Consider the following 26,969-nt stretch of genomic DNA (forward strand, 5'->3'; position numbering starts at 1 on the left):
GAGGGGACAAACCCTGGTAAGTTACCTCCCATGGATGGGGTCCAGCATGGCCACCCCCAAGTGCAAGGCTGTGGGTGCAGGAGCTGCCCTCACCCCAGGGCAGGCTTTGGGGACCAGAGCAGAGCTTTGCCCTCTGGGGCTGGGAGTGATGTTTTGGGCAGGGGTTGCAAGAGCTCACACTGCCCCACACTCCTTTGTTCCATCCCCACATCCCTCCCTCTGGTCTCAGCCATGGGCTCCCTCCAAGCCCAAAGCATCTAAACCGCAGGGGTTTATTAAACTCCCTCAAAGGCCTTGCTAAGCCCTTGTCTGTGGGCACAGATCTCACTGAGCCCTGCTCCCACCATGGCACCTGCTGCAGCTCTCTGCCGCTAAATAAAGCCTTTCTGAATCATCTCATCTACTAAAATAGCTCCCCCTCGTTTAGGGTTAACGGTGTGCTGGGGAAACAGAAAATAAACAACTTTAAAATGGCAGCGCAGGAGATGCAGAGCGAGAGCGAGAGCTGCAGCTGCGGAGGGAGGGATGCGGGTTTCTCTTTCCCTCAGCAGAAAACCCCACCGAGGGTGGCTGCAGGAGCAGCACAATTCTCTTCTTCCCAGGCCTGCATCAGGCCCTGCATTCCAGTGTGATTCCCAGCAGTTCCCAACACTGCTGAAGGCTTGTTATGGATAAAACCGGGGTTGGGAACCTGCTGTGCTGTGGCAGCGGGGGAGTATGGGAGCACTGGGGGGCACTGATCCATAATTCACCAGCTTTTCCCCTGCTTATGGAAAGGATTTAGCAAACTCTTTTAATCAATCATTAATGAGGCTCCCTGCCCCTGGAGCCAGATGTGCCAGTGCTAACCCAGACCCAAGCTGAAGCAAGACCCAGCAGGACCTGCCCCAAACTGAGGCCGTGAAAGCTCAGTCTGGTGTCTTGTGAGCAAGGGACAGGCTTTACCCATGGGGTGCTGGGATGGATTTCAAGCCCTGTGGAAAGTGTTGCCTTGCTGCCCCCTCCTTGCCAGCTGTCCCCCCACCCCAATGTACCCAATATAGCAGGGTAAAATCTGGCAGCATGGCTGCAATGGGGGCTCCTGTGTCACCCCATCGTTCCCTCCAGTCTCAACCACAGCTTTAGGGTATGGTTTGCCAACTGCTGGAATCAATAATCAGTGAAGCTTGAGCTTTCTCAGTGGGAAATGGAAGCAGGTGTCCTTCCTGGCAGCAGGTCTTGCTCCTTGAGGCTTTCTCAGCTAGCACAAACCCAGGCAGCCTCTACTGGGCAAAAGCCCCAGCAGAGCCATGAGGATGGGGGCAAGGATGCTGCAGGCAGGGGTTTGCCAAGGAATAACCTCCCTTGAGCATGGAGAGGGGCTCAGTGCCAGGGCAGAGGAGCTGGTGCCATCTCTGGGTCTGTGTCCCCCAGCAGTGAGCTGGGATGGGTGCTGCAGGGATCTGTACCTCCCAGATCCCTGCTGCAGCCTGGCAGCCCCCTGGACCAACGCTGCCACTGCAGGCTCTTCTCTGCCCAGGAAACTGTCTTAAAGGAGCTTATCTTGGAAAACAGCAGGACCCTACCATTGCCCTGCCCACCTTCCTCTAGCTCCAGTGCAAGCTGAGCATCACACTGCTGGCTCCTTCCCTGGCTGCTGCAGTCTGGTCTGGCCATGGGTTTGCTCCATGGGGATGGGGTTTCCTGTGCAAACCCCAAGCCTTGTCACCTAATACATGGGCAGGGACACTGGGACCGCTTCCATCAGCCCAGTCCCCTGTGCCTGGCAATGAGAAGGGAGTTTGCCCCATGGATGGGGCTGTGCCGTGGCAGGGTCTCCCTTGCCTGGCTGGGGAGAAGGATAAAGGCAGAATAAAGCCAGTTGTTTTGGAGCACGAGGTGCCTCTTGGAACCTCTGGTGGGGTCCAGACGCTGCTGCCAGCTTCCTACCAAAAAACAGGAGGGAAGGAGGGCTGGGGCAGACCCGGGCTATGTCCCCTTCTGCCCCTTCCATCTGCATCCTGCCGGGACTGCACAGTGCCCTGGGCCCCGCAGGGCTGGCACAGGTCCCTGCAGGGCTGACACACATCCCTGGAGCTGCCCGGGGCTCCTGGGGACAGCTAGTACTGTGGAGGACAAAATGCCTGGCGCAGCCAGGAAACCCCATCAGGCCTGGAGCGGATGCAGGGGACAGAGGTAGGGCAGGGGGCAGCCTTTTGGGCATGGGGACATGGGGACAGCATGGAGTGGGGAGCTGCTGTCTCCAGTAGCAATAGGGAGGGATGGGGACAGGGATGGGGATGCTGCTGAAGTGGTGAGCCTCAGGCTGAGACTGCAGACCCAGGGCTGGCCGGAGAACTGCATAACCTGCAGAAATGCAGGCTGGGAAAAGCATGTTATCGGGGTAAACAGTAGCATCTTCCACCAGAATAAAGTCTTCTGAAATGCTAAACCACTGTGCCACCATTGCTGGGATGTCCCCAACAGCACTGGGGGACATGGGGCTCCTTTTGCAAGTAGCAGGACCACCGCTTTGTTCAGGCCACCCACCCTGTCATGTCCATGTGAGCAAGAGATGGATGAAAGAAGCTTAATTCTACTCCAAGTTCCTCTTTGGTACTTGCTTTCCTGGCAGGTTTGGAGTTGGTGCTTCAGTGCTTGCTCCCTGGGAGGCTCCATTCCCTTAGACGTTTTGCCAGACAAGGAACAACCCAGAGAGAAGAAACTGCCCCTTTGGATCTTGTCTCATAGAGTTTGAGTTTGGCAGAAGAGTTTTGGTTTCATTTTGGCTTCATTTCATGATAAACCCTCAAGCGGCTGCTGAACGATTGAGTGAAAAAGAGCATTAAAGAGCTGGAGTGGGCAGCTCCATCAGAGCTTTCTGGGATGGATGGAGGCATCGGGGTGGGAAGGATGGATGAAGATGCTCAGCTGGAACTGCTGGGGTGGGTAGGATGGGTGGAGGCATTGAGATGGACAGGGCAGAGGCGCTGGAGTGGATGGGATAGATGAACACACCAGAGGAGAGTTCTGGAGCCCCGAACACAAGAGGGACATAGGAGCTGTCAGAGAGAGTCCAGAGGAGGCCACAGAGATGCTGCGAGAGCTGGAGCAGCTCTGGTCAAGACAAGCTGAGAGCTGGGATCTGGGGAGACCTTCTTGTGGCCTTTTGGTACTTAAATGGGGCCTGTAAGAAAGATGGGGACAAGGCTTTTAGCAAGCCCTGTTGCATTAGGACAAAAGGTAATGGTTTTAAACTAAATGAGAGTAGATTAGGCTAGATATGAGGAATACATTTTTAATGATGAGGGTGATGAAACACTGGAACAGGTTGGCCAGAGAGGTTGTAGATAATGCCTCATCCCTGGAAACATTCAAGGCTGTGCTGGACGGGGCTTTATTTAAACAACCTGACTGAGGTGCAGATGCCCCTGCTCATGGCAGGGGTGTGACGGGATGAGGTCCCTTCCAACCCAAACCATTTTGTGATTCTAGGAGACTCTGTCACCAGAAATGGCTGCAGGGACACGTGCAACCCTGCAGGGCCACAGGGAAACTTCCCCAGAGCTGTGCCACAGGGCCCACAGTGTCCCACGTTGCAGGGGACAGACTGGTGCATGCGCATGACTGGCAGCTACACCGGCACCCCCATCCTTGTGGACACAGTGGTGACAGAGGAAACAGGGACGCAGCCAGGGCTGGTGGCAAAGGGACGTGGCTGTCCATGGCCCCACCACAAGCTGTATGTCCCTGCAAGGGACCTGGCACCCAAAGGCCAGCAGGCAAGGGATGAGAATGGCACAGCCAGGACCATGTGCTTGCTGCTGGGCTGAGGGTTTAGATTAGCCTGCTGCCACAGGCTGCTCATCCTCTGGTCCCAGCAGGGCCAGGGGGGTTCATTGGGGTTCCCAGGGGTGAGCAAGAGCTGCAAGGAGCCCCAGCACTATGTGTGTGTGTTCCCATCCCACCCTCCTCCGTACCGGTGCCCGTGGGGCGGTGAAAGGACACAGAGACAGGGATGCTGAGGCAGCGCTGGTTCAGTGTCGGTGTTTATTTGTGGGACACTCAGGACAGGGGGACAGGAGCAGGGCACTGGGGGACATCTGCGGCAGGGGGAGAGCCGCTGCCCCTCATGGTGGGGAAGGGTTGGGGGGGTGTCATGAGGGTCCACAGGGAACAGGGATGTCCCAGTGGGGTTAGGAGCACTCGGATCTATTCAGGCTCTTCTCTACATCGCCAGCCTCGTGCGTGACCTTGCAGGAGTAGCTGTTGTACTTGTTCCAGTCAGAGGCACTCAGCGTCAGGTAGCTGCTGGCCATGTACTTGCTGTTGGACTGCCGCACCGCCTGGCTGGTGTCGGCCCCATCGCTGAGGGTTCTGCCGTCAGCCGTCCAGGTCACCTGCACGGAGCCGGGGTAGAAGTCTCCCAGCAGACACACCAGGGTGGCTTTGTTCTCAGCCTGGAGCTGCTCGCTGGATGGCGGGAAGAGGTACACGCTGGGGGAGACCTTGGGCTGGCCTGTGAGGGAGAGAGCGTTGAGGAGTCAGAGGGGCTTTGTGCCCACCACAGCCCCCTGCCTGCCTGCACTGCACCGAGTACCCCCACTTCCCCCACCACTGACAGTGCATTGTCTATAACTAATGTATTTGCACTGGGGATACAGCTACATTTTTATAGTGATGCATATATAAACATGTATAAGCATACATATACACACATATGTATAATATATATCTTATAGGTCTCTGTGTATGTGTGTGTAATGTACAGATATATCACACATACACTTGTATATATGTTATCTATTTTATATATGTCCATATATATAAATATATGTGTACATATATAATATATATCATTATATAAATGTATGTATAATTACATACTAAGTATATAATATACAGTTATGTGTGAGTACATATTCGTATATAAAAAGCATGTTACATATATACTATATAAGTATATATAGTATATATATAAATATATATAGCATACTATATAAAAGTATATGTTTTATATATATTATATACCTATATATAGTATATAATACATATAAAACAAAATCTCTGGTTAGTTGCCCTAAACCCATTTCTTCCCCTTTGCGAGGCAATTTCACCTATAAAACCAGATTTTCGAAGACAAACGCTCCTGTTTTCTGCCCCGCTCTGCTTTCAGACCCTTTCAGGTCTGTCTCAAAACAAGTACAACTAAGAACCACCCAAAGGAAGATAGAGGAAAGATGTTTGCTCTTTCTGAGGTGGTTCTGCTGTCTCCTCAAAGCTACAGTATGTATATTTCTCTTCAAAACCCAGGAGGGCTCCACCATTCAAAACTTTCTGCTGAAGGAATTGGCAAACTCCATTTTTCTTGATTTTCTGCCCTAATGACTTGGTTCAGAGCGGGATTTTTTTGACAAATTCTTCTAAAACTGCCACAGACAGACAGACGATGCTCCCGGCAGCATTTTCAGCCCAATCAGCTCAAGTTTTTACATGGCTTGCCTGGACAACGTGCTCTTTAAGAGACCCCTGACGAGTGTTTGGTTAAGATCCCAGGGATGTGCTAATTTAACACCAAGTCGGAAGCCCCTTCAGCCTGCTCCTGGCCGAGGACAGGCTACATTTTGCAGTGCCTGCACCCCTGGCTGCGTGAGCCCAAAGAGAAGCCCCTGCTCCTCACTTAGTCCTTCAGGACTAAGAGCTGAGAGCCTAGACCTTAAATTAATGCCTAATTCCCTTAACAAAGACAAAACCTCACTGTCTTAGAGACCTAAACCTGAGTTTCTGAAATAGGCTCCCGGGGACCTCGGGCACATTTCCTGGCCAAATTTTCAGACCTATCAATTGAGAAAATAAAATACCCCCCAGTCCTCTATGGCCCGCACCAGAGCCCTCCGAGTCTGCAGGGTCAAGACACAACCCACACTGCTGCCCTTAGTGCCTGTCTCCGAACTGGCAGCAGACCCCAGCCCAGCACCAAGTCCAAGCCAACCCCCCCAAATCACCGATAAATCAACAAAATGTCACAATTTCACGGTGGGGAAGGAAAGACCAAGAAGAAACCAGCGACTCACCTAGGACGGTCAGCAGGGTCCCGGACCCAAATACACCACACAGTGATACAGTGCCGTGCAAAAACCATGGGTATGGCAGGGTGAGGTGATAGGATGGAGATGCCCCAGTAAATGCAGCAGGATGAAGGTGATTGGCTGGGGGTGTCCCGATGGACACAGCAGGATGAAGGTGATTGGATGGATGTGTCCCGATGGACACAGCAGGATGAAGGTGATTGGATGGAGGTGTCCCGATAGTCACAGCAGGATGAATGTGTCCTGGTGGCTGGGTGCACTGTGCTGGATGTGCCCAGGTGGATGTGGCAGGGCAGGAGCAGCAGGACAGCCATACGGGAATGAATGCAAGTCCTTGCTGGAGCATCCATGAGGAAATGGGTGGCCTTGGCCCCGCCAGCCCACTTGGAGTCTGCTGGCTGGGCTTTCCAGAGCTATGGCTGTGTTGTTGGCTGTCCAAGGACCCACTGCTGCTGAGGACTGCACACCTATTGATTTTTATTTTCCTTTTTTGTTACTAATGCCTCAAAATTGTTTGAGTATACTTGTGTAAGCATTGATGTTGCTCGATATTTGGCAGTATATCCTCTTCTCTATAAAGGAAGGCAGGAAAAGGTTCAGTAGTCAAATTCCTGAATGAAAAGATTGTGATCTTCAGTGCAGTGGGCACATGGTCAACAAATAACATCAAGTGGTGCCTCATGCTCAAAGAATATGACATGTGTTCTCTGTGTAAGTATTTTGATGGTTTATTAATGGCATCAAAAGACAAAAGAAAGTAGAGAGGAGATAGATGTACTGTGTCTTTACAGTGAGTGAGTATCTGAAGCAGCAGATCCTCTACTGAACAACAAAAATAAAGCTCTTTCAGGTAGGTCTTAGGAAACAATTTGTCGCTGCAGAAGTTACCATTCCTCATACAGTGTTGAGAAAATAGATTGAGTAGCCAGGAGATCAGTGACTTTAGGCAAATCAACGTTACATATCACAATCCATTTAAACTTCCGATGTTGGAAAAGCTGTTTGAACACTGGCTTCTCTTAGCAGGAGGTGTCCCTGCTCATGGCAGGGGGTTGGAACTAGATGATCTTAAGGTCCTTTCCAACCCTAACTATTTGTGATTCTATGATTACAAGTCCCTGTCCCTGCCTGTGCTGTGAGGCCGTTAATCTCAGGTGATGAAGAGCTGGGGGGACCGCCAGACATCATCCTGCCACACCATGGCTGTGGCCAGGGGAAATGGGGATCACTGTAGACAGTATGTGTGGGAGTAAACTTCATAAATAAACCATCCATCCATCCATCCATCCATCTTTCCTTCCTTCCTTCCTTCCTTCCCACTGCCCAGAAACACCATCACTGGCTTAGAAGCAGCAGGGTGGAGCATCTGCCGAGGGCCAAGGCAAACAAAGGGGGTTGGACAGGAGGCATCAGAGGCTGTTGGCAGAGAAGAGCTGGACTAGAGGAAAAAAGCATGCAAGGGATGCAGATGTCTACATACATCTGCAGTAGCCAAAGCAGAGGTGAGCCACATGAGTTTCAGCTAAGACAAATGAACTTCAAATTCCCCAGGGAAAGCTTGGCTGCTGCTTTGTAAAGTGTTTTCCCAGCACGCTGCCAATCTCACAGGGCACAGGTTGCTCAGCTCAGAGCAAACAAGCTCTTGAAGGAATGAATGTAAAGAGCACCACCTTAAACTCAACTAGAAGACATTCAGATGTCATGGTTTGTGCAAGCAGTTACAGTCAGTGAGTCTAACAGCTCCTAGTTCTTAGAAAATAAATGACGCTTCAAAGACTTTGTGGTTTGAAGCATGTTCCGTTGCAGTTTTACTCTGCCTCTGGGAGTGCTTTATGCATTGGTGCGTAGATTAAAACTAGCCAAAAGAATCACTGAAATTATCTATGAAAAGCATTTAGCTGAAGCCGGTGCTATCTGTTGTGGGCAACCACTTTCTGAGCATTTTTTCAGCCTTCAATTGGGTTTTGGTTCTATCCTAAAGGAGAATAATAAAGGCAGACAACATTAGGCTCTGCCAACTGAAGCAGAGACATCAAGGGCATGGCCATGGCAGGGCCCTGCCCAACCATCAAACAGGCACAGCAGAGACTCCTAGCTGGCCCCTGCACTGGCAGGTTTTTGTATCACTTCCCTACTGTTTCATGTCACTGTGGGAACATAATTGCTGCCATCCCAGCCACCACAGAAATAGTCGGCCTCGTCCTCAGCTTGGACCCCAGTGATGGTTAACGTGGCTGTGGTGCCGGACTTGGATCCGGAGAATCGCGAAGGGATGCCCGAGGGTCTATTGGTGCTACCATAGATCACAGTGACAGGGGCAGTGCCAGGCACCTTCTGCTGGTGCCAGCCAGCACTGCTGCCACTGCCAAGCCCGGAGCAGGTGATCTGGACGTCCTGTCCTGGCTCCGCTGAGACCGATGGGGGCTGAGTCAGCGCTGCCTGGACCAGGGAACCTGGAGAGGGAGAGAAGAGAGGGGAGAAGACGGGGGTCAGCCAGTGCCCAGGAGCACAGCCCTGCCCGGGCAGCGGGACAGGGCCCCTGTGCACAAGGGCTCCGTGCAGGCGCAATGGGTCTGGCCAGGGCACCTGAGCCATGGGCGAGCAGCGCAAGGAGCAGAGGGGCCCAGGCCATGGTGCGATCCCACCAGCTCCGTGTCCCCACCACGATGGGGCTGTGCCGGGGACCCCAACTCCCTTTTAAGCCCCCACTCGCCCCGGCACGGCCCCTCCATGCAAATCTGTGCCCGCGCTTGCGCCAGGTCCTGCCCGCACCTCTCTCCCCACCTCCCGGCCTGCTCCACCACCAGCCCCACACCCCAGAGCACTGGGGCTTGTCCCCAGGTGCAGACGGAGACACCTCCTGGTTCAGTGCCGCAAACCCACCAGCACGGATCACCCATCCCCAGTGTGGGTCAAGTGGCTGCAGAGCCAAAGGGTACAGGAGAGATGGGCGCTGGGGACGGGAGCTCTTGCAGCTCCACCATCGCCATGGGCTGGCAGGAGCAGACGAGCCAGTGCCCATGCTGGGGATGGAAGGACCAGCCCTTGCCCAGGCTGTTGCCACTAGGGTGGATTCTATGGTTTAGCTGGGCTGAACTTGGCTCTTGCATGGGGAAAGGGCTGGGAAAAGGTACAAGTAAAGCCCCTTTTTCCATCCCTCTGAGGTCCTCAGGTGGATGTTATCTGTGACAGATGAGCACCAGGACCTTAACCTGGAGCAGGTGAGTAGGGCCAGGAGTGGTCTGCACTGGGAGCCCAGAGGAGCCCTCACTCCTGAGCACTGCAGGGTGCTCGCTGCAACCATGCCCTCCTGGCCCCAGCCCGTGGCTTGTGGCACTCCTGCCACACATCACAATCGCAGGCACAGAGCTGGAGAACAAGACCATGTGGGGCCCCGCTGCCCACTGCAGCTCTTGAGACACAAATGAAGCCCCTAAGGGGCCAGCAGCCCTGTTCAGAGCCTGGCAGTACCACTCGCCCTCATGCCAAACCTTGGCCCCTACCCTGTCATGTTCATGGGGACACAGGAAATGTCACACCTGGAAACAAGAGGCACACCATGAAACGACAGGGCTGGTGCCTTTGTTCCCAGTGGCAGACCCAGTCCTGGGCTCCCACAGCAGGATGAGGATGAGGTCAGGGTGCTGGGCAGAACCTTGCTGTCGTGGGGCCATAGGGCGACATTGCCCATGACCAAGGGCTGCCCAGGGGGGCAGAAGTGCAGCCAATGCTGCAGGACCCATGGGCTCCTCGTGCAGTACAACAGAGCAGCCCCCAGCCAGCCCTGCTCTGCCTGCCAGCCTCGTGCATGACCCTGGAGATCTGCACCACGGGAAACATCTCTTCCCATGGCTGGAAGGGAAAGCATCAGCCCTGCTCTGTGGCCCGTGGTGTGTTCCCACATCCTGGTTGTGGGGCTGCAGTTTGAGCAGGGCTGCAGCACCCTTGGGGGATGTCCCAGGGGCTCCCAGTGCAGGGGGGCTGGAAGAAAGGCAGGGAGCACCCAACAGTGCCCTGGGTGCAAGCTGGGAGCACAGGAGACCTTGGACCTGCAGTGCAGGGCAGGGACAGGGCTGCGGGGCCTCATCCCCTCCCTGAATGACAGGGATGAGCACAGAGCTGCGGCACTAAGACATCTGGTCCGGGACACCAGCACAGCCTCCTGCAGCACAGACACCAAGGGCAGGGCCGTGGCAGGGACTTGCTGTGTTTGTCCTATCAAACAGGGACTGTAAAGATGCCTAAAAGGCCCCTGCAATGGCAGGAGGTTTTTGTATCACTTTCCTATTGTTTCATGTCACTGTGGGAACATAATTGCTGCCATCGTAGCCACCACAGTAATAGTCGGCCTCGTCCTCAGCTTGGACCCCAGTGATGGTTAACGTGGCTGTGGTGCCGGACTTGGATCCGGAGAATCATGAAGGGATGCCCGAGGGTCTCTTGGTGCTACCATAGATCACAGTGACAGGGGCAGTGCCAGGCACCTTCTGCTGGTACCAGCCAAGAGCACTGCTGCTGCCAAGCTCAGATTAGGTGGGGCCATGGAAGGGACCTGCGCGACCATCAGACAGGGAGAGCAGGGACTCCTGACAGGTCCCTATGGTGACAGGAGGTTTTTGTATCACTTCCTCATTACTCTTTGCCACCGTGCCAGCACCAGCACTGCTGTCCCAGCTCCCACAGTAATAGTCGGCCTCGTCCTCGGCTAGGACCCCAGTGATGGTTAACGTGGCTGTGGAGCCGGAGCTGGATCCAGAGAATCGCGAAGGGATGCCCGAGGGTCTCTTGTCGTTAGCATAGATCACAGTGACAGGGGCAGTGCCAGGCACCTTCTGCTGGTACCAGCCATAGTAGCTGCCACCACCAGAGCAGGTGAGCTGGGCGTTCTGTCCTGGCTCCACTGAGACCGATGGGGGCTGAGTCAGCGCTGCCTGGACCAGGGAACCTGGAGAGGGAGAGGAGAGAGGGGAGAAGGCAGGGGTCAGCGGGCGCCCAGGAGCACAGCCCTGCCCGGGCAGCGGGACAGGGCCCCTGTGCACAAGGGCTCCGTGCAGGCGCAATGGGTCTGGCCAGGGCACCTGAGCCATGGGCGAGCAGCGCGAGGAGCAGAGGGGCCCAGGCCATGGTGCGATCCCACCAGCTCCGTGTCCCCACCACGATGGGGCTGTGCCGGGGACCCCAACTCCCTTTTAAGCCCCCACTCGCCCCGGCACGGCCCCTCCATGCAAATCTGAGCCCGCGCTTGCGCCAGGTCCTGCCCGCACCTCTCTTTCCACCTCCCGGCCTGCTCCACCAGCAGCCCCACACCCCAGAGCAGTGGGGCTTGTCCCTGGGCACAGATGGAGACACCTCCCAGTTCAGTGCAGCAAGCCCACCAGCACGGATCACCCATCCACATTGCTGGGCCAGTGGTCAGGGCAGACGTGAGCTGCTGCGGGTAATGCGGGCAGGCAGTGCCGCAGCTCTGAGTGTTGGCTCTGGAATGACACCAACACCAGCACTCCCCACCCCAGTTTCGCCATCTTCCACTCCTATGGGTGTCCCAGGTCATTAAGGTACCCTCTTACTCTGCTGCTTTCCTGCCCTGGCTCTTGCCCTGCCAGCCCATACCCACCTCTCAAAACCCGTGCTCTTCCCAGGTGTCCACTCCTCAGCACCATGGGAGCACCCAGCACTGGCCCCCAGCAATGCCACCCCATGAGCACCACATCTGGTGCTGGGCAAACACAGCCAGAGCAGGGGCAGCCCCAGGGCTCTGCTCAACCATCAGGGCAGTCCCTGGCCCGCCCTGCTCTGACCCAGGGCACAGGGCTCGTGGCCACCTTGGGCCAAGCCAAAATTCACTGCGACCACAGGAAATGCCACCACCCTGTGACCCCCCCCCCTGTCCCCATCGCTGCCTGCCTCTGGGTGCTCAGGGTACGGAGAGCAATGGGCAGAGCAGGGTGCAGGGGTCTGTCTCCTTGTGGGCTGTACAGAAGGGACCTGCTGGAGCAGAACACGTGCCCCATGGCAGGAGCCGCCTCACAGGAACACGTCCTGCTCCAACACAGCATCCAAGCAGCACTTGCAGCAGCAGGCAGCACCAGGGGGGACCTGCGGCAACAGCAGCCTTGGGCGTCACTTCCCCAGTGCTGGGAGTCACCATGACGCTGACCAGCTCTGGTGTCCCAGCCAGCACAGGAGAAGACAGCCTCTGCCTCAGCCTGGAGCTCAGTGATGAGGAGTGTGGCCATGGGGAGAAGCACCTTCCCTGGTGCTGCACAGCCCCTTGCCAAGTGACAGGGGATGGGCACAGACATGGGGGTCTAATGGACAGCCGAGCTGGGACATCAGGCACAGGTGCTTGCAGCCCAGGGCAGGGTCGTGGCAAAGACCTGTCCCACCACCAAACAGGGAGAGCAGAGAGTAATAACTGGTTCCTGCAATGGCGTGAAGTGTTTGTATCGCTTCCTCATTGCTCCGTGTCACCATTAGAGCTGCCATCGTAGCCACCACAGTAATAGACGGCCTCGTCCTCGGCTTGGACCCCAGTGATGGTTAACGTGCCCTTGGAGCCGGACTTGGATCCAGAGAATCGCGAAGGGATGCCCGAGGGTCTCTTGGTGCTCTCATAGATCACTGTGACAGGGGCACTGCCTGGTGTCTTCTGCTGGAACCAGCCATAAACACGATTGCTACACCCAGATGTAATCTTCCCCCCGGGGACAGAGACACTGGGGTGGGTGAGCCAGAGCCATGTGAGAGCAAGGGACTCTGGCAGGATGTCTCCCTGCCCTGCTGCAGTGCCCGAGGATCCTGCAGGCTGGCAAATGCCCCTGCACCCACCCCTGGCACCCGGCATGGCTGCATTGCCGCAGGGCTCCAGGTGAAGCTCAGCCTGGGGGAGCAGAAATGCTGCAAAGCTTTTCCCAGGGAGCTCCATGGACCCAGCTCCTAGCACTGCCCCAGGCTCCTCTGCCCCTCACATGGGTACTAGCAGTGGAGACAAGCACAGCCAGGGCTTCACCAGTACCACAGCCCCATCACTGGAGACACAGTCACTGCCCTGAGACACGGCACACAGGGAAGGGCATGGGGGGGGGGGGGAATGGAAAACCCCAAAGCTGAAGAGACAGCCCTGCTTGGCGGAGAGGAAGCAGGAGATAAAACCCACACCTCTGACTCTCAAAGTCTCACTTGCACATAGCTCTGTGTCATCATGAGATTGATCTGCACTGCTGTCGTCCCAGCTCCCACAGTAATAGAGGGCCTCGTCCTCTGCTTAGGCCCCAGTGATGGTTAACGTGGCCATGGTGCCAGAGATGGATCTGGAGAATCAGGAAAGGATGTCCAGGATCTCTGGTTGTTCTGATAGATCAGAGTGACAGGGACACTGCCAGGTACCCTCTGCTGGAACCAGCCGTAGCTGTTGTTAATCATGGAGAAGGCAATGCAGGTGATTACTTCTGAGGACACTTACATTACGAGCACATGAGTAGACCTGCCTAGAGACCAGGAGGGAGAGAAGGCGGCAGAAGATGGGATCACAAGTGCTGCAGGAGCACAGCCCTTCCTGGGCAGTGGGACAGTGATGGGTTTCCTGTGCCAGGGCCTGCAGGGCAGGGCATCTCCAGTCTAGGGAGCCCATTGACAGATGATGTGTGACAGAAGGAACGGATGAATCTCCAGTACGCATTGGGCTGGTGAGATGCACCACCATGGAGACCAGAGACAGGGTACTGCTGGGGCAGGGGGCATGAGCTCCACCAGGGCCTCTCGAAGACCAAACGTGCCCCGGGTAACACCCTCTTCCCACACACGTCCTGTCACTACAATAGCATGAAGCACTCAGGGAACATGGACTCTGGCCCTTTGGCTTCTCGGCACCCCTTGAGATTAGTCAGGAATGTCCACAAAGGCAGCCCAGGCCAAGTTGTTGGTGGGATGAGAGGGGTGGTAGTGCAAAGGAGGGACATAGTGCCTGGAGCTCACAGCCTGCAATAGAAATACATTCCTAGAGCAAATAGATCCCTCCACAGCCAAGGATTGCCCTAAGCCTGCTCATCCCAATGGAAAAGGTCTCAGACACAAGAGGGACAGAGAATCCCTCTGCACAACAGTACAGCAACACTGCAATGGAAACCACCATTTGCAGTACACAGAGCAAGGATGGAGGTGCCCAGTATCACACAGCAACACTGCACTGGTAGCACCAGAGGGGAAGTGGCATCAGAACAGACATGCAGACAAAACCCTGCAAAGGCAGAGCTGGAAGAAGGGCAAGTGCAACAGGGCATCAACTTCCTGCTCTCTGAAGCTTTTCCAAACATAGAGGAGGTGTAGGAAGGAACAGGAAGGAACATAGCAATCTTAGCATCACCATGACCCTGACCAGCATCAGTGCTGCTGTCCCAGCTCCCACAGTAATAGTCGGCCTCATCATTTGCTTGTACCCCAGTGATGGTTAACGTGGCCGTGGAGCCAGAGCTGGATCTGGAGAATCACGAAGGGATGCCCGAGGGTCTCTTGGTGCTACCATAGATCACAGTGATAGGGGCAGTGCCAGGCACCTTCTGCTGGTACCAGCCATAGTTGTTGCTGCTCCCAGAGCAGGTGATCTGGACGTTCTTTCCTGGCTCCACTGAGACCGATGGGGGCTGAGTCAGCGCTGCCTGGACCAGGGAACCTGGAGAGGGAGAGGAGAGAGGGGAGAAGATGGGGGTCAGCCAGTGCCCAGGAGCACAGCCCTGCCCGGGCAGCGGGACAGGACCCCTGTGCACAAAGCTCCTTAAGGGCATGGAGAGACCCCAGCCCCCCAGGCAGAGCCCAAGGAGTGAGCCCTTCTACCAGAAGCAAGAGGACATGTCTGACTGCAGCATGAAGTGGGAGGCAGATGAAAGGCAAAGACATGTCTTTTGTCAGGATAAGCACAGGGTCACATCCTGCATGGTGCGGTATAATCAGGAGGACTCCCACAGACATGGCCATGCAGAGGGGACGTGAAGCTGCTGCAGGCCGACAGCCCAGCTCCCCAGTGAAGAAGAAGGGCAGAGACCCTCCTCTGCAGCTCACTTTCACATCTCTCTGCATTGCAACAACAGCATCAGTGCTGCTGTCATAGCTCCCACAGTAATAGACGGCCTCGTCCTCGGCTTGGACCCCAGTGATGGTTAACGTGGCTGTGGAGCCGGAGCTGGATCCAGAGAATCGCGAAGGGATGCCCGAGGGTCTCTTGTTGTTATCATAGATCACAGTGACAGGGGCAGTGCCAGGCACCTTCTGCTGGTACCAGCCATAGCCATAGCTGCCCCCGGAGCAGGTGATCTGGGCGTTCTTTCCTGGCTCCACTGAGACCGATGGGGGCTGAGTCAGCGCTGCCTGGACCAGGGAACCTGGAGAGGGAGAGGAGAGAGGGGAGAAGATGGGGGTCAGCCAGTGCCCAGGAGCACAGCCCTGCCCGGGCAGCGGGACAGGGCCCCTGTGCACAAGGGCCCCAGTCTGGCTGGGGCACATGAGCCATTGTGAAGCACCATGAGGAGGAGATCAGAACACGTGCCCCATGGCAGGAGCCGCCTCACAGGAACACGTCCTGCTCCAACACAGCATCCAAGCAGCACTTGCAGCAGCAGGCAGCACCAGGGGGGACCTGCGGCAACAGCAGCCTTGGGCGTCACTTCCCCAGTGCTGGGAGTCACCATGACGCTGACCAGCTCTGGTGTCCCAGCCAGCACAGGAGAAGACAGCCTCTGCCTCAGCCTGGAGCTCAGTGATGAGGAGTGTGGCCATGGGGAGAAGCACCTTCCCTGGTGCTGCACAGCCCCTTGCCAAGTGACAGGGGATGGGCACAGACATGGGGGTCTAATGGACAGCCGAGCTGGGACATCAGGCACAGGTGCTTGCAGCCCAGGGCAGGGTCGTGGCAAAGACTTGTCCCACCACCAAACAGGGAGAGCAGAGACTAATAACTGGTTCCTGCAATGCAGGAAGGTTTTAGTATCACTTCCTTATTGCTCCATTTCACCACGTCAGCACCAGTGCTGCTGTCATAGCTCCCACAGTCATAGATGGCCACATCCTCAGCTTGGACCCCAGTGATGATTAACGTGCCCATGGTGCCGGACTTGGATCCAGAGAACCATGAAAGGATGCCCGAGGTTCTCTTGGTGCTACCATAGATCACAGTGACAGGGGCAGTGCCAGGCGCCTTTTGCTGGTACCAGCCAACAGCACTGCTGCTGCCAAGCTCAGATTAGGTGGGGCCATGGAAGGGACCTGCCCGACCATCAGACAGGGAGAGCAGGGACTCCTGACAGGTCCCTGTGGTGACAGGAGGTTTTTGTATCACTTCTTCATTACTCTTTGCCACCGTGCCAGCACCAGCACTGCTGTCCCAGCTCCCACAGTAATAGACGGCCTCGTCCTCGGCTTGGACCCCAGTGATGGTTAACGTGGCCGTGGAGCCGGACTTGGATCCAGAGAATCGCGAAGGGATGCCCGAGGGTCTCTTGTCATTCCAATAGATCACAGTGACAGGGGCAGTGCCAGGCACCTTCTGCTGGTACCAGCCATAGTAGCTGCCACCACCAGAGCAGGTGATCTGGGCGTTCTTTCCTGGCTCCACTGAGACCGATGGGGGCTGAGTCAGCGCTGCCTGGACCAGGGAACCTGGAGAGGGAGAGGAGAGAGGGGAGAAGGCAGGGATCAGCCAGTGCCCAGGAGCACAGCCCTGCCCGGGCAGCAGGACAGGGAGTGCACAGCTGGAGGAGACCACAGCTCTCATTCAGGCAGCTGGTTGCTCTGCCTCTATCCTTTCCTTTTAACCAAAACCTAATTATTCAAACTTATACTAAAACAATGACCGAGTTTGACAGATGAACAAAGAAGGTGGAGTTTAAAGCTCGTGCTGTCCACAAGAGATTGTGGTCAAGTTCCCAGGGCCACTCTGTGGTTTGTATCCATAATTAATACGTGGCTATTTGGTCTCTTTTTCAGGACATTGAAACAAAAGACACATGGAGGAGCAAGGTCCAAATCTATTGTAATTTTTCAGCATAAGGGAAGGAAGCGTCAACAAAGTGCTGTTACTACAAACACCATCCATCAGTTTCTTCTAATTGATGCTCAACAAATAAGTGATTCATAAACATTCACACAGGTAGGGCAAAGACCAAAGCCACTGCAAGATGGGCAGAATTAAGCAAATAGGACTATAAGTAGTGTGAGAGAACATCTCAGCTCTATGGGCCCCATTGTTTCTACAGGGAAAATGCTTTGACTCCCTCCTGTCCATGGTCACAAGCACATTTTGGGAGCTGGGCCCAGCCAAACACATCCCAGCAGAAAGGCAGCTTTGGCAGCAGCAGGAAGACATGGCTCTTAGTAGCAAGAGGCAGCAGGGTGGCAGACGGTGCCACACTGTGAACACTGTAGGGAGGAGGACAATGGTCCCAAGCCATATGGTAACTCCTCCAGTTCTCTGGGACAGGAAAGGGAGGACGCATTCACAGCTCTGCATGTGCAGAGGGGACAGGAACTTGCCTCAGCCCCACAGCCACAACTCTGCTCAGCCAGGACAGAGAGGGTCACAAACCTACCCCTGATCTTGGAGTATGTGTCTTACTTTCTACTACTCATTGCCACCAGACACCATAGCTGCTGCTGCTGTCCCAGCCACCACAGTAATAGACGGCCTTGCCCTCAGCTTGGACCCCAGTGATGGTTAACGCGGCCGTGGAGCAGGAGCTGGATCCAGAAAATCGTGAAGGGATGCCCGAGGGTCTCTTGGTGTCCTTACAGATCACAGTGATAGGAGCAGTGCCAGGCACCTTCTGCTGGAACCAGCCATAGTAGCTGGTGCTCCCAGAGCAGGTGAGCTGGGCGTTCTTTCCTGGCTCCACTGAGACCGATGGGGGCTGAGTCAGCGCTGCCTGGACCAGGGAACCTGGAGAGGGAGAGGAGAGAGGGGAGAAGATGGGGGTCAGCAAGCGCCCAGGAGCACAGCCCTGCCCGGGCAGCGGGACAGGGCCCCTGTGCACAAGGGCTCCGTGCGGGCACAGTGGGTCTGGCCAGGGCACCTGAGCCATGGGCGAGCAGCGCGAGGAGCAGAGGGGCTCAGGCCATGGTGCGATCCCACCAGCTCCGTGTCCCCACCACGATGGGGCTGTGCCGGGGACCCCAACTCCCTTTTAAGCCCCCACCTACCGAGGCCATGGCCCTTCCTTGGATCACGGCAGGATCCTTCCTGCTCCTCTCTCCCCACCTCCATCCCAGCTCCCTTGAGCCAGAGCCGCTTCTCTTTCAGTTCCACAACAGAACTGCAGAGTAGAGAGATGGGGTTTGAAGGGGACTGGAACCACACGGAGACCAGGCGCTGCCGGGCTACCCAGCAGTGAGGAAACACAGCTCCTCCAGCTACAAAGTGAGCCATGGGTCTCCAGCGGCTTCAAAGCAACCATGAACAGACTTGGGCTGGAGCTTGTACCAGTCAAGCGCACGTAATCATCCTCCACACTCGCCTGGCCCGGGGCAGCCCCTCCTACCTGCACCAGGGAGTTACCCACAGGCACTCGGTTGTCCCCAGCCCTTTTGCCCCGTGAACGTCAGGATTGTGGTGTGGGGCCACACTGACACCGTGTGGGGACAAGGTGGCCCTCAGGGACAGGAGCAGTGGAACTGAGAGCAGAGCCCAGCACAGGACTAGCCCCATGCTGTCCCTCCTCGCTATGACAGCTTCCACCATGTCAAGAGACATCTCCAGCTCCTGCCACAACCTTCAGGACTTCTGTATGGGATCGTGAGCAAGGCACCCCGTGCTCAGAGAGGGAGCCTCACACACACACACACACACACACAGGGCATTTAGGCACAGCTGCTGTCATCAGAGGAGGGTGGGCATCAGCCCTGAACTGGCAGGGAGCGCAGGGACAGGAGCAGGATGGCACAGATAACAGCGCTTCTCCCAGCTTACCTGAGCCACAAGACCAGACACAGGACAAGGCGTTCTGAGGGCAGCAGGAACCAGCCAAACAACAGGTCTGCGCTACCAGGAGCTCTGTCACTTCTGCACCCTCCACATCCACCGTTAGGATTGCTGCCCCATACACGGCAGACAACAGATGGTCAACCAGGAGCACCCAACCATGGCCACCCTGGGGGCACCAGGATGCTGATCAGCACCACTGCTGTCCCAGGCACCACAGTAATAGACGGCCTCGTCCTCAGCTTGGACCCCAGTGATGGTTAACGTGCCCGTGGTGCCGGACTTGGATCCAGAGAATCGCGAAGGGATGCCCGAGGGTCTCTTGGTGCTACCATAGATCACAGTGACAGGGGCAGTGCCAGGCACCTTCTGCTGGTACCAGCCAACATAATTGCTGCTACTGCCAAGCCCGGAGCAGGTGATCTGGATGTTCTTTCCTGGCTCCACTGACACCGATGGGGGCTGAGTCAGCGCTGCCTGGACCAGGGAACCTGGAGAGGGAGAGGAGAGAGGGGAGAAGATGGGGGTCAGCCAGTGCCCAGGAGCACAGCCCTGCCCGGGCAGCGGGACAGGGCCCCTGTGCACAAAGCTCCTTAAGGGCACAGAGAGACCCCAGCCCCACAGGCAGAGCCCAAGGAGTGAGCCCTTCTACCGCAAGCAAGAGGACATGTCTGACTGCAGTATGGAGCGGGAGGCAGACGAAAGGCAAAGATATTTCTTTTGTCAGGATAAGCACAGGGTCACATCCTGCACGGTGTGGTATGATCAGAAGGACATTCACAGACATGGCTATGCAGAGGGCACATGAAGCAACCAACCATGGCCACCCTGGGGGCACCAGGATGCTGATCAGCACTGCTGCTGTCCCAGCCACCACAGTAATAGACGGCCTCATCCTCAGCTTGGACCCCAGTGATGGTTAACGTAGCTGTGGTGCCGGACTTGGATCCAGAGAATCGTGAAGGGATGCCCGAGGGTCTATTGGTGCTACCATAGATCACAGTGATAGGGGCAGTGCCAGGCACCTTCTGCTGGTACCAGCCAACATTGCTGCCACTGCTAAGCCCGGAGCAGGTGAGCTGGACATTCTTTCCTGGCTCCACTGAGACCGATGGGGGCTGAGTCAGCGCTGCCTGGACCAGGGAACCTGGAGAGGGAGAGGAGAGAGGGGAGAAGATGGGGGTCAGCCAGTGCCCAGGAGCACAGCCCTGCCCGGGCAGCGGGACAGGGCCCCTGTGCACAAGGGCTCTGTGCCGGCACAGCTGGTCTCAGAGGTACCTGAACCATGGGCGAGCAGCATGAGGAGCAGAGGGGCCCAGCCACCTCTGCTGGTGGCTTGATCCCACCTGCTCTGTGTCCCCACCACCATGGGGTTGTGCTATGGGCATTGGCTCCCTCTTAAACCCCCTCCCACCTTGGCACTGGCCTTCTGTGGAAACAGGGTCCCTGCACTCACAGCCAGCTCCTGTCTTGCCCCTTCCCCATCCACTGCAGGCACATCTCGCCCACTAAATTCACCAAAATCAGACTGGACTGTCTGCTCCCAGGGTCACTCAGGTGGGAAAACCAAGTCCTGCTTCACACCAAAGCTCCATAAATGGGTTTCTCTCGGGAGTCACAGGACTATAACCAGCTGGATCAAGCTGTCCTCAGCTCTGGTTTTCGTACATACAGCCTTAGCCAAGAGATGCACCACGGAATAGCAGAAACACTTGTGTACCCTGCTCTGCTGAAGCACCTTCTGCAGCCGCCTTAGCACAGCACCACGCAGCAACCAGGCAAACCACAGCTTCCTTTCAGCCATCAGAGCTCCCTCACTTCAAATTCCAGCCCACCTCCATCTTTTTGAAGCATGATGAATAGGACACAGACACATGAAGACTGGTGTTTATTATTCTATTCAGTTGTACAGAAGAGGTTCAATGCCAAACTACCACCACCCTCTGCAATTCCTTATTTAGGAGCATAGCAGTTTCTCCATAGACACAGGAGATTCTCCACAGTCCTCTCTCTTCAGTTTCTTCTGTTTGGGAACCAAGACTAACTGGTGTTTCAGGGCTTTTTCTTTTACAAGCTCACGATAAAGCGCTGCGGCCACTTCATGGTGCGGCAGCAGCACCCCCCGGTGGCCTGCCTCCACCTGGACTTAACCGGGAAGAGAAGCAATGAAAGCGGGTGAGAAGTCAACAAGCAAGTCGGACATGATTCAGTACTTCTTGAACTCAATTCTTTCTACTTTCACATCATCCTCAATTAGCTGGTATACATAAGCCACAACTGTAGAAGCCTGGATATCCATCAACACAAATGAAGGGATGATGTTCCTGGAAAGAAAACATAATTTGTCCATCTTCCCAATCAACTCGCACTTCTTGCTACGAACATACCTTATGTTTATGTGTTCTAATACACTCAGCTGCCCACGGCTGCAGGGATCCAGGAAACTGCAGTTTGCAGGCACCAACCACAGCCCCTCAGGCAGAGTTGCCCTTTGCCTAGCAAAGCCCAAGTCCTGGCTCGGACATGCAAGCTGACAGTGCCTCCAATAGTCCAATACTCTACAAAATATTAGCATGCAGCTTCTGGGAAGACACCGGAAAGCAAAGCACCTTCAAGAAGCTGCTCAACTCACCCCCTCCAGGCCCAGGAAGAAGCCCCAGACACACCAGTGCCGGACTGGCACATGGACTAAGTCAAACCCTGGTGACAGGGGAGCCCCACTGCATTCCCAGGGAGGGAAGACAGCTGGCCTCCTGCTCCCCACAGCACCTTAGCAGCGTTCTGCAGCGCAGTGGCTGGACACTCACAGGTGAACACAGACGTTCAGGTATCACCTACGGGCTCTGCTGCACTGGGCAGCTCAGGGCTCCCCTCACTCACGTTTCCAAAGCATTGTAGGCTCCTGTAGCTGATCCCGGGTTGATGTAAAATTTGTTTTCATGCTCAAATGCTTCAAATCTGTGTGTGTGTCCAGAGATGAGAATGTCCACATCCAGCTGCCTCTGCAGCAGGGCCAGGCTGGCCACATCGCCCCAGGGGATTACCTGATGGCCATGAATCAGCCCGATTCTGAACTGCCCGACAGTTACAACCTTCTCTTCAGGATAATTCAGGCTCTGAAAAGGCAAAAGGCACAGCTACAAATCAGCCAGAGAGGCCTCACCTACACCACACAGGCTCCTACATCCCAAAACATAAACCTGCCTTTCACTATTGGGGAGCACAAGGTCTTTCTCAACGCGCAGACCCACTGGATACTCATACCACACCCCAGCAAGAGAAACCACAGAGCAGAGTGAAGAGTTTGTGCAGAGATCAGGTGCCTCAAGGCTGCCCAACAGTAACTACACACACACACAAGCCCCCAGCTCCTGGAGCTATGCAGCCAACTGGGAAACTCCCGTGGCCTGTCAGCAACCACAGACAGATTTGTGCAGAGTCCATGTGAGCCAAGTGCATCGACTCCCCCAGGCAACAGGGGTCTAGAAAATAACCCTGTTACTTCAGTGTCACTCATTCCCATCTCCTATCCTGGCAAATAACAGCTTAGGAACTGCTAACACTGAAGGGCTCCCAAGTTTAATCGAGACCACAGATTCCTCAGGAAGGAGGCTGAGAAATTAGCAGCAGCAAGGACATTACCTCAGCGTCCCCCCTAACAACATGGACGTCCCCAGCCAGGGTCCGGAGGTAGTCATAGGTCTCCTTGGTGCAGAGGTTCCCTGTACACAAGATGTGCTGAATCTTTCCTGGAACCAGCAGCTTCTTGAACTTCACAGGTAGACCAGAGCACCGGTGTGGGATGTGAAGGTCCCCTAACACTAACACCAACTCCACACACAGCAGGGGGAAAACGAGAGTTAAACTCGGGGTACTCAACGGAACACCACAAACCCTTCCTGCCGCTCCAGGCCGCTCACAAAGCCCGGAGAGCCATTACGGGCCCAGCAGGGGCTTCTGTGCGGTACAGCCGTGAGGAAACACCGCCGGCACTCCCCGGCAGCCAGCCCGCTCCCACCGGGGAGCCGGGCCGCGACCTCCATGCAGCCGCGGCTGGGGCTGCCGAGGGGGATCAAAGAAGCGACCCGGGTCAAGCAGCCGCCCCACGCCGAAACCCCGGGCGGGGGCCCGGCTCCCGGGGGCGCAGGGAGCGGTGCTGTCCGGTGCGGTGCGGTGCGGTGCGGTCCGGTCCGGCCGCCGCTCACCATCGCGCCGCTCCACGCCGCTCCGTTACCAGGACGCGCACAGCGGTAACCAGGACGTGACGCATCCTTTTTCTCCTCCTCCGAGCCAATGGCAGCGCCGCCAGCTCCACACGTGACGTCGGCGCCCATGGACGGGTCCTAACGCCCGCCCGTGTGCCCGCCGCGCTGCGCCGGGGACGAAGCGCTTTGGCGTGTCCGTCCCGTCCCGTCCCCCCCAGTGTTTTAAGTGAAATCCATGGGATTTTTGTGCAAAATGCACGCTCTTTCTGTGTGGAAACGTGCATACGAAGTACCTACAGGTGTCTGCGTGGTTACACGCGTCCTTTTCCCCTCAGAAGACTGGGGGAGCTGAGACGCAGCAGGGTCTGGGGTGGGTGGTGAGGGAAGATGGCTGCGCGGAGACACGGGTGGAGGAAGGCGCTGGGGGCCTCGAGACGGCTTTGAGGGTGCTGCGGAAGGGGACAGGTCCCTGGGGCATGGGGACAGCGTCCCCGCGCAGGGGGGTCTCTGGCTCTGGTGAAGATGGGCTCTGCCCGGGATGGGTGAGCACCATCCAGGTCCTGCAGACCCCATCAAACTCCCCACCACGGCTCCTCTGGGTCACCCTCCTCATCGGGTACCCGCAGGCACGGCCACATCCCTGCAGAGAAGCCCCAGGGGCTCCTCAGGACGTCACACACACGACACAAGCCCCGTGGCAAAGGATTAACCTTTATTATCAGGTGAAACAAACCACGCAGAAGCCCAAGCTGGATTAAGCCCACGTTGTGCCAAGTGAAGGAAGAGCCCGGTCATGGCAGAGCTTGCGCTGCAACAGGAAATCCCTGCTAATGCGCTCCAGGGCCGAGCCCTGGCTGGTCTCGCACTGTGTCAGCCTGTCCAATGTTCCATGGGGGACATTGGGGTTGAACAGGAGGTTGCTGCACCTCACAGAGCAATGCAGTGCTGCCGGGCTCGCTGCAGCACACTAGAGGGTCCTTTTCCATTCCTCCTAGGGCTGCCACCTCCCTACTGAATAACTCGTGTCAGGCTTGCAAGGGGAAATGCAAAAAGCTTTTGTACTCTTGCTTCTAAAACCAGTTGAAGGCAGCTGACAGGGAGCAGTAATAGTTGCCACTGTCTTCATCACAGATGGATGTGATGGTGAGGATGCAGGCGTTGCTGGCGATGTCTTTGGTAGCAGAGAAGCGGTCAGGAGTCTTGGTGGCCTTGTGCTTCTCTCGCTCAGAGTTGTAATAGAGCAGGTATGTCAAGTTGTGCCCCGGGCGCTGCTGGAACCAGGAGATGCCGAAGTCACTGATGTTGTACTGGGGGCTCAGGGTGCAGGACAAGCGAGCAGTCTGCCCGGGCAGCACCAACATGAAGGTTGGCTGGGTCAGCACAGGCACAGCCCTGGAAGCTGCGCACGAGGGATGCAGTTACTGATGGGCTGAGCCATGTCCCACATCATCCTCAGCCGCAAAGCGTCCCCGTGTCCCTTGAAGCAATCCCATCACCCAATCTCCATCCTCCCATCACAGCCCTGGAGGAAACGCCCTGCTGAGATGAACATCCCCTTGTGCAGCCCAGCCCTGCCACCACCCCACACGAGACAGCAGCTTGCTCAGCCACACCACCCTTACCTGTCTCCATCATCCCCACCAGGAGCAGGACCATGAAGCCCAGGGCCATGGCAGGACACGGAGGACAGGAGTCTGTTTTGGAGAGGGTCTGCAGTGCTACAGGAACGCGGGTGGCTGTGCTGCTGCCGCTGAGGTGTATGTAAATGACACAGGGGGCTCGGGGACTCCAGCTCCTCACGTTGCTCACTTTGCTGCAGCCAGGCTTCAGGGAGCGGGCTTGAAGCAGTGGGGTGAGAGCTGAGCATTGCGCCCCACCACCCGCATCACCCAGGCTAGGCCATTTCCTCCCGGCGCACTGATGCACAGTCCATCACTCCCTGCCCCAGCACTGCGGTACAGCAGCACTGAGCAGCCTTCCTCTCTGATGGGGACAGAGAGGTTTCTCTGGGACCTTTTGCCCTCTGCCACCGATACGCAAGGGGCCTGAGGCACACCATGCCAAGGGGCAGCAGCAGGCTGGGACAAGCTGGCTCTGCTGCCACCAGAGGCAATGACAGGATGCGCCAGAGCCGCCCCGGCAGCTGGCTCATGGCAGAAGCAATATAAGGAAAGTTGCTGCCCCCTTCTCCATGCAGCTGCACCAAGAACGGCTGCCCCACGGCACGGCCTGGGAGCTGCCGCGGGTGTGAGCGCTCTGCCGCGGGCAAACACCCCGGGGTGGCTGCCGAGGTCACCGGCCACAAGGCACTGCCCAAGGGAGCGGGTGCAGCGAGACGTGGCTGCAACTCAGGTGGCGCGGAAGGAGAGCAGACCGTTACAGCCAGGGCTGCCCCACACGGCAGCTGTAGCACCCTGCTGCCCGTGACACCCAGCACAGGCCAGAGACGCCACGTTACACTGTCAGGGGCTGCCCCCCGGCACATCGCTGCAGCCACCAGCCCACGGCAGACCTTCGCCGCAGGGTGGTCGCAGTGCCCTCGCCAGCACCACCATCCAGGGATGGCTCTTTCCTTCCCCTCCGGAGCACCCAGCCCTGCTCCCAAGCTGTCCCCAAGGCAAAGAAGTTTGCAAGTGGCTCCTGACGTGCCTGGCCCATGTGAGCTCCTGGCTTGAGGGAAAATGCAGCTCTGAGGGAGAGCCTGGCCTCGTCAGAACTCCCTGGCACAGGGAGAAACTGCTGAGGAAGCACGACCTGCATCCAAGGATGCGGAAGTGCAGGCTGGACGCTTGCCTTGCTGTGGTGCATCCCTGCACTGCTCTGAGCAGGGGCACCCAATGCATTGTCTGGTTTTATCTCATTCTCTACAAGCTGGTCTAAAAAAATCACTTACACAACCTCCCTTGGGAGCAGAGAGGGGAAAATGAGAGCAAAAGGTGCTGATGGGGACGATCAGAGCAGCTATGACAGATGCCACAGAGCAGAGCGCACACCTGCAGCAGCATGAAGCAGGAAGGTGCCAGTTAGACCTGATGGGATCACGCAGTACCTTATGCAGCTGGACTGCTGCATATGGTTGGGCAGCAAGAGCTGTTGTACGCCTGCCAGGGAGACGTGGAGCACATGGGTGCCATGCAGCAGCCCCGTACCTGCGGCTCTGTCCCGTCCAAGGCAAAATTGCTGCAGCAGACTTGCCACAGCCAGCCCCTACAGCAGGCGGTACCAGTGGCACGAGACCAGCTCCAAGGCACGTTCAAGGCTTGGTGTTCAACTCCACAAGGTGAACAGGAGCCACTCTGTGCTGTGTGCTAGGTGAGGCACATCACACACACCGCATCCATGGGTCAGAGACTGTGAAAGGAAGACCCACCAAGGCCCAAGGAGATCAATCACCTCCTCCTGCAAGAAGGGGCATTTTGAAGAAAGGGACCTTGCCCATGGCATGTCTGTTACAGTGAGATACAGGTAGAGAGGGAAAGCACCAGCTTCACCTCAGCTCTGGGGGCAGCTGGACACCTGGAGCAACTTCCAGGCACTGGCTTCATAGGGAGGGACAGGGCACCTCAATGCCCAGGGAGCAGGGCAGGAGAGCTCTGCCAGGCACAGCTGCATCCTTTGTGTTACCTGTTTAAAAAGGGAGATCTTTAACCTCTACACGATGAACAATGGAGGACAAAACCCAGCAGAGCTGAGCTAACTGCGGGGATTGAGGCCAGAGGCAGCTCTGGGGGAATC

The 26,969-nt window shown here is 56.4% G+C and overlaps 4 protein-coding genes and 3 gene segments (V, D, J or C); all 7 read right to left on the bottom strand.

Annotated features, from left to right (window-relative positions):
- Positions 1 to 3,998: 3,998 nt before the first annotated feature.
- LOC130600264 (immunoglobulin lambda-1 light chain-like) lies at positions 3,999 to 11,303 on the bottom strand. Its single transcript, XM_057411382.1, has 4 exons — positions 11,147 to 11,303; positions 10,722 to 11,013; positions 6,054 to 6,091; positions 3,999 to 4,498 (listed from the first exon to the last, which is right to left on the bottom strand). Exons 1-4 carry the CDS (start codon positions 11,190 to 11,192, stop codon positions 4,176 to 4,178), a joined length of 699 nt encoding a protein of 232 aa, XP_057267365.1. The 5' UTR covers positions 11,193 to 11,303; the 3' UTR covers positions 3,999 to 4,175.
- On the bottom strand, positions 8,191 to 8,808 carry LOC130600263 (Ig lambda chain V-1 region-like). The segment is given in 2 exon segments: positions 8,191 to 8,521; positions 8,655 to 8,808. Coding segments are annotated over 2 exon segments (360 nt in total).
- Positions 11,304 to 12,495: 1,192 nt separating the features above from the next.
- On the bottom strand, positions 12,496 to 12,935 carry LOC130600260 (Ig lambda chain V-1 region-like). The segment is given in 1 exon segment: positions 12,496 to 12,935. A coding segment is annotated over 1 exon segment (390 nt).
- Positions 12,936 to 16,268: 3,333 nt separating this feature from the next.
- On the bottom strand, positions 16,269 to 18,170 carry LOC130600261 (Ig lambda chain V-1 region-like). The segment is given in 2 exon segments: positions 16,269 to 16,715; positions 18,125 to 18,170. Coding segments are annotated over 2 exon segments (462 nt in total).
- Positions 18,171 to 19,131: 961 nt separating this feature from the next.
- Positions 19,132 to 20,398, bottom strand: LOC130600173 (immunoglobulin lambda-1 light chain-like). The gene is made up of 3 exons (XM_057411267.1): positions 20,308 to 20,398; positions 19,868 to 20,176; positions 19,132 to 19,520 (listed from the first exon to the last, which is right to left on the bottom strand). Exons 1-3 carry the CDS (start codon positions 20,396 to 20,398, stop codon positions 19,132 to 19,134), a joined length of 789 nt encoding a protein of 262 aa, XP_057267250.1.
- Positions 20,399 to 20,902: 504 nt separating this feature from the next.
- LOC130600174 (vacuolar protein sorting-associated protein 29-like) lies at positions 20,903 to 23,363 on the bottom strand. Its single transcript, XM_057411268.1, has 4 exons — positions 23,048 to 23,363; positions 22,672 to 22,964; positions 21,910 to 22,145; positions 20,903 to 21,353 (listed from the first exon to the last, which is right to left on the bottom strand). Exons 1-4 carry the CDS (start codon positions 23,361 to 23,363, stop codon positions 21,236 to 21,238), a joined length of 963 nt encoding a protein of 320 aa, XP_057267251.1. The 3' UTR covers positions 20,903 to 21,235.
- Positions 23,364 to 24,056: 693 nt separating this feature from the next.
- On the bottom strand, positions 24,057 to 25,060 carry VPREB3 (V-set pre-B cell surrogate light chain 3). The gene is made up of 2 exons (XM_057411381.1): positions 24,857 to 25,060; positions 24,057 to 24,633 (listed from the first exon to the last, which is right to left on the bottom strand). Exons 1-2 carry the CDS (start codon positions 24,903 to 24,905, stop codon positions 24,305 to 24,307), a joined length of 378 nt encoding a protein of 125 aa, XP_057267364.1. The 5' UTR covers positions 24,906 to 25,060; the 3' UTR covers positions 24,057 to 24,304.
- Positions 25,061 to 26,969: the final 1,909 nt, after the last annotated feature.

The sequence above is a fragment of the Pezoporus wallicus genome, unplaced genomic scaffold (assembly GCF_028554395.1).
Source record: "Pezoporus wallicus isolate ANWC-B61680 ecotype Strahan unplaced genomic scaffold, APGP_CSIRO_Pwel_v1 contig_6401, whole genome shotgun sequence".
In the NCBI taxonomy this organism is placed as follows: domain Eukaryota; kingdom Metazoa; phylum Chordata; class Aves; order Psittaciformes; family Psittacidae; genus Pezoporus; species Pezoporus wallicus.

What these genes read in the sequence shown, in the direction of transcription:
- LOC130600264 (XM_057411382.1), bottom strand. Translation starts at nt 11,192, where the DNA reads ATGGCCTGGGCCCCTCTGCTCCTCGCGCTGCTCGCCCATGGCTCAG. An exon ending in TGGGACAGCAGTGCTGGTGC is followed by an intron (nt 6,092 to 10,721) that starts TGGCACGGTGGC and finishes TGTATCACTGTG; the next exon opens with TGGTGTATTTGGGTCCGGGA. An exon ending in GACCCTGCTGACCGTCCTAG is followed by an intron (nt 4,499 to 6,053) that starts GTGAGTCGCTGG and finishes TCTCCCTCACAG; the next exon opens with GCCAGCCCAAGGTCTCCCCC.
- LOC130600173 (XM_057411267.1), bottom strand. Translation starts at nt 20,398, where the DNA reads ATGGTGGTGGGGACACAGAGCAGGTGGGATCAAGCCACCAGCAGAGGT. An exon ending in GCTGCTCGCCCATGGTTCAG is followed by an intron (nt 20,177 to 20,307) that starts GTACCTCTGAGA and finishes CTCCCTCTCCAG; the next exon opens with GTTCCCTGGTCCAGGCAGCG. An exon ending in CAGTGCTGATCAGCATCCTG is followed by an intron (nt 19,521 to 19,867) that starts GTGCCCCCAGGG and finishes CTCCCTCTCCAG; the next exon opens with GTTCCCTGGTCCAGGCAGCG.
- LOC130600174 (XM_057411268.1), bottom strand. Translation starts at nt 23,363, where the DNA reads ATGGGCGCCGACGTCACGTGTGGAGCTGGCGGCGCTGCCATTGGCTCG. An exon ending in GGTCGCGGCCCGGCTCCCCG is followed by an intron (nt 22,965 to 23,047) that starts GTGGGAGCGGGC and finishes TGGGCCCGTAAT; the next exon opens with GGCTCTCCGGGCTTTGTGAG. An exon ending in GCCTACAATGCTTTGGAAAC is followed by an intron (nt 21,354 to 21,909) that starts GTGAGTGAGGGG and finishes TTTTCTTTCCAG; the next exon opens with GAACATCATCCCTTCATTTG.
- VPREB3 (XM_057411381.1), bottom strand. Translation starts at nt 24,905, where the DNA reads ATGGCCCTGGGCTTCATGGTCCTGCTCCTGGTGGGGATGATGGAGACA. An exon ending in GGTGGGGATGATGGAGACAG is followed by an intron (nt 24,634 to 24,856) that starts GTAAGGGTGGTG and finishes CCTCGTGCGCAG; the next exon opens with CTTCCAGGGCTGTGCCTGTG.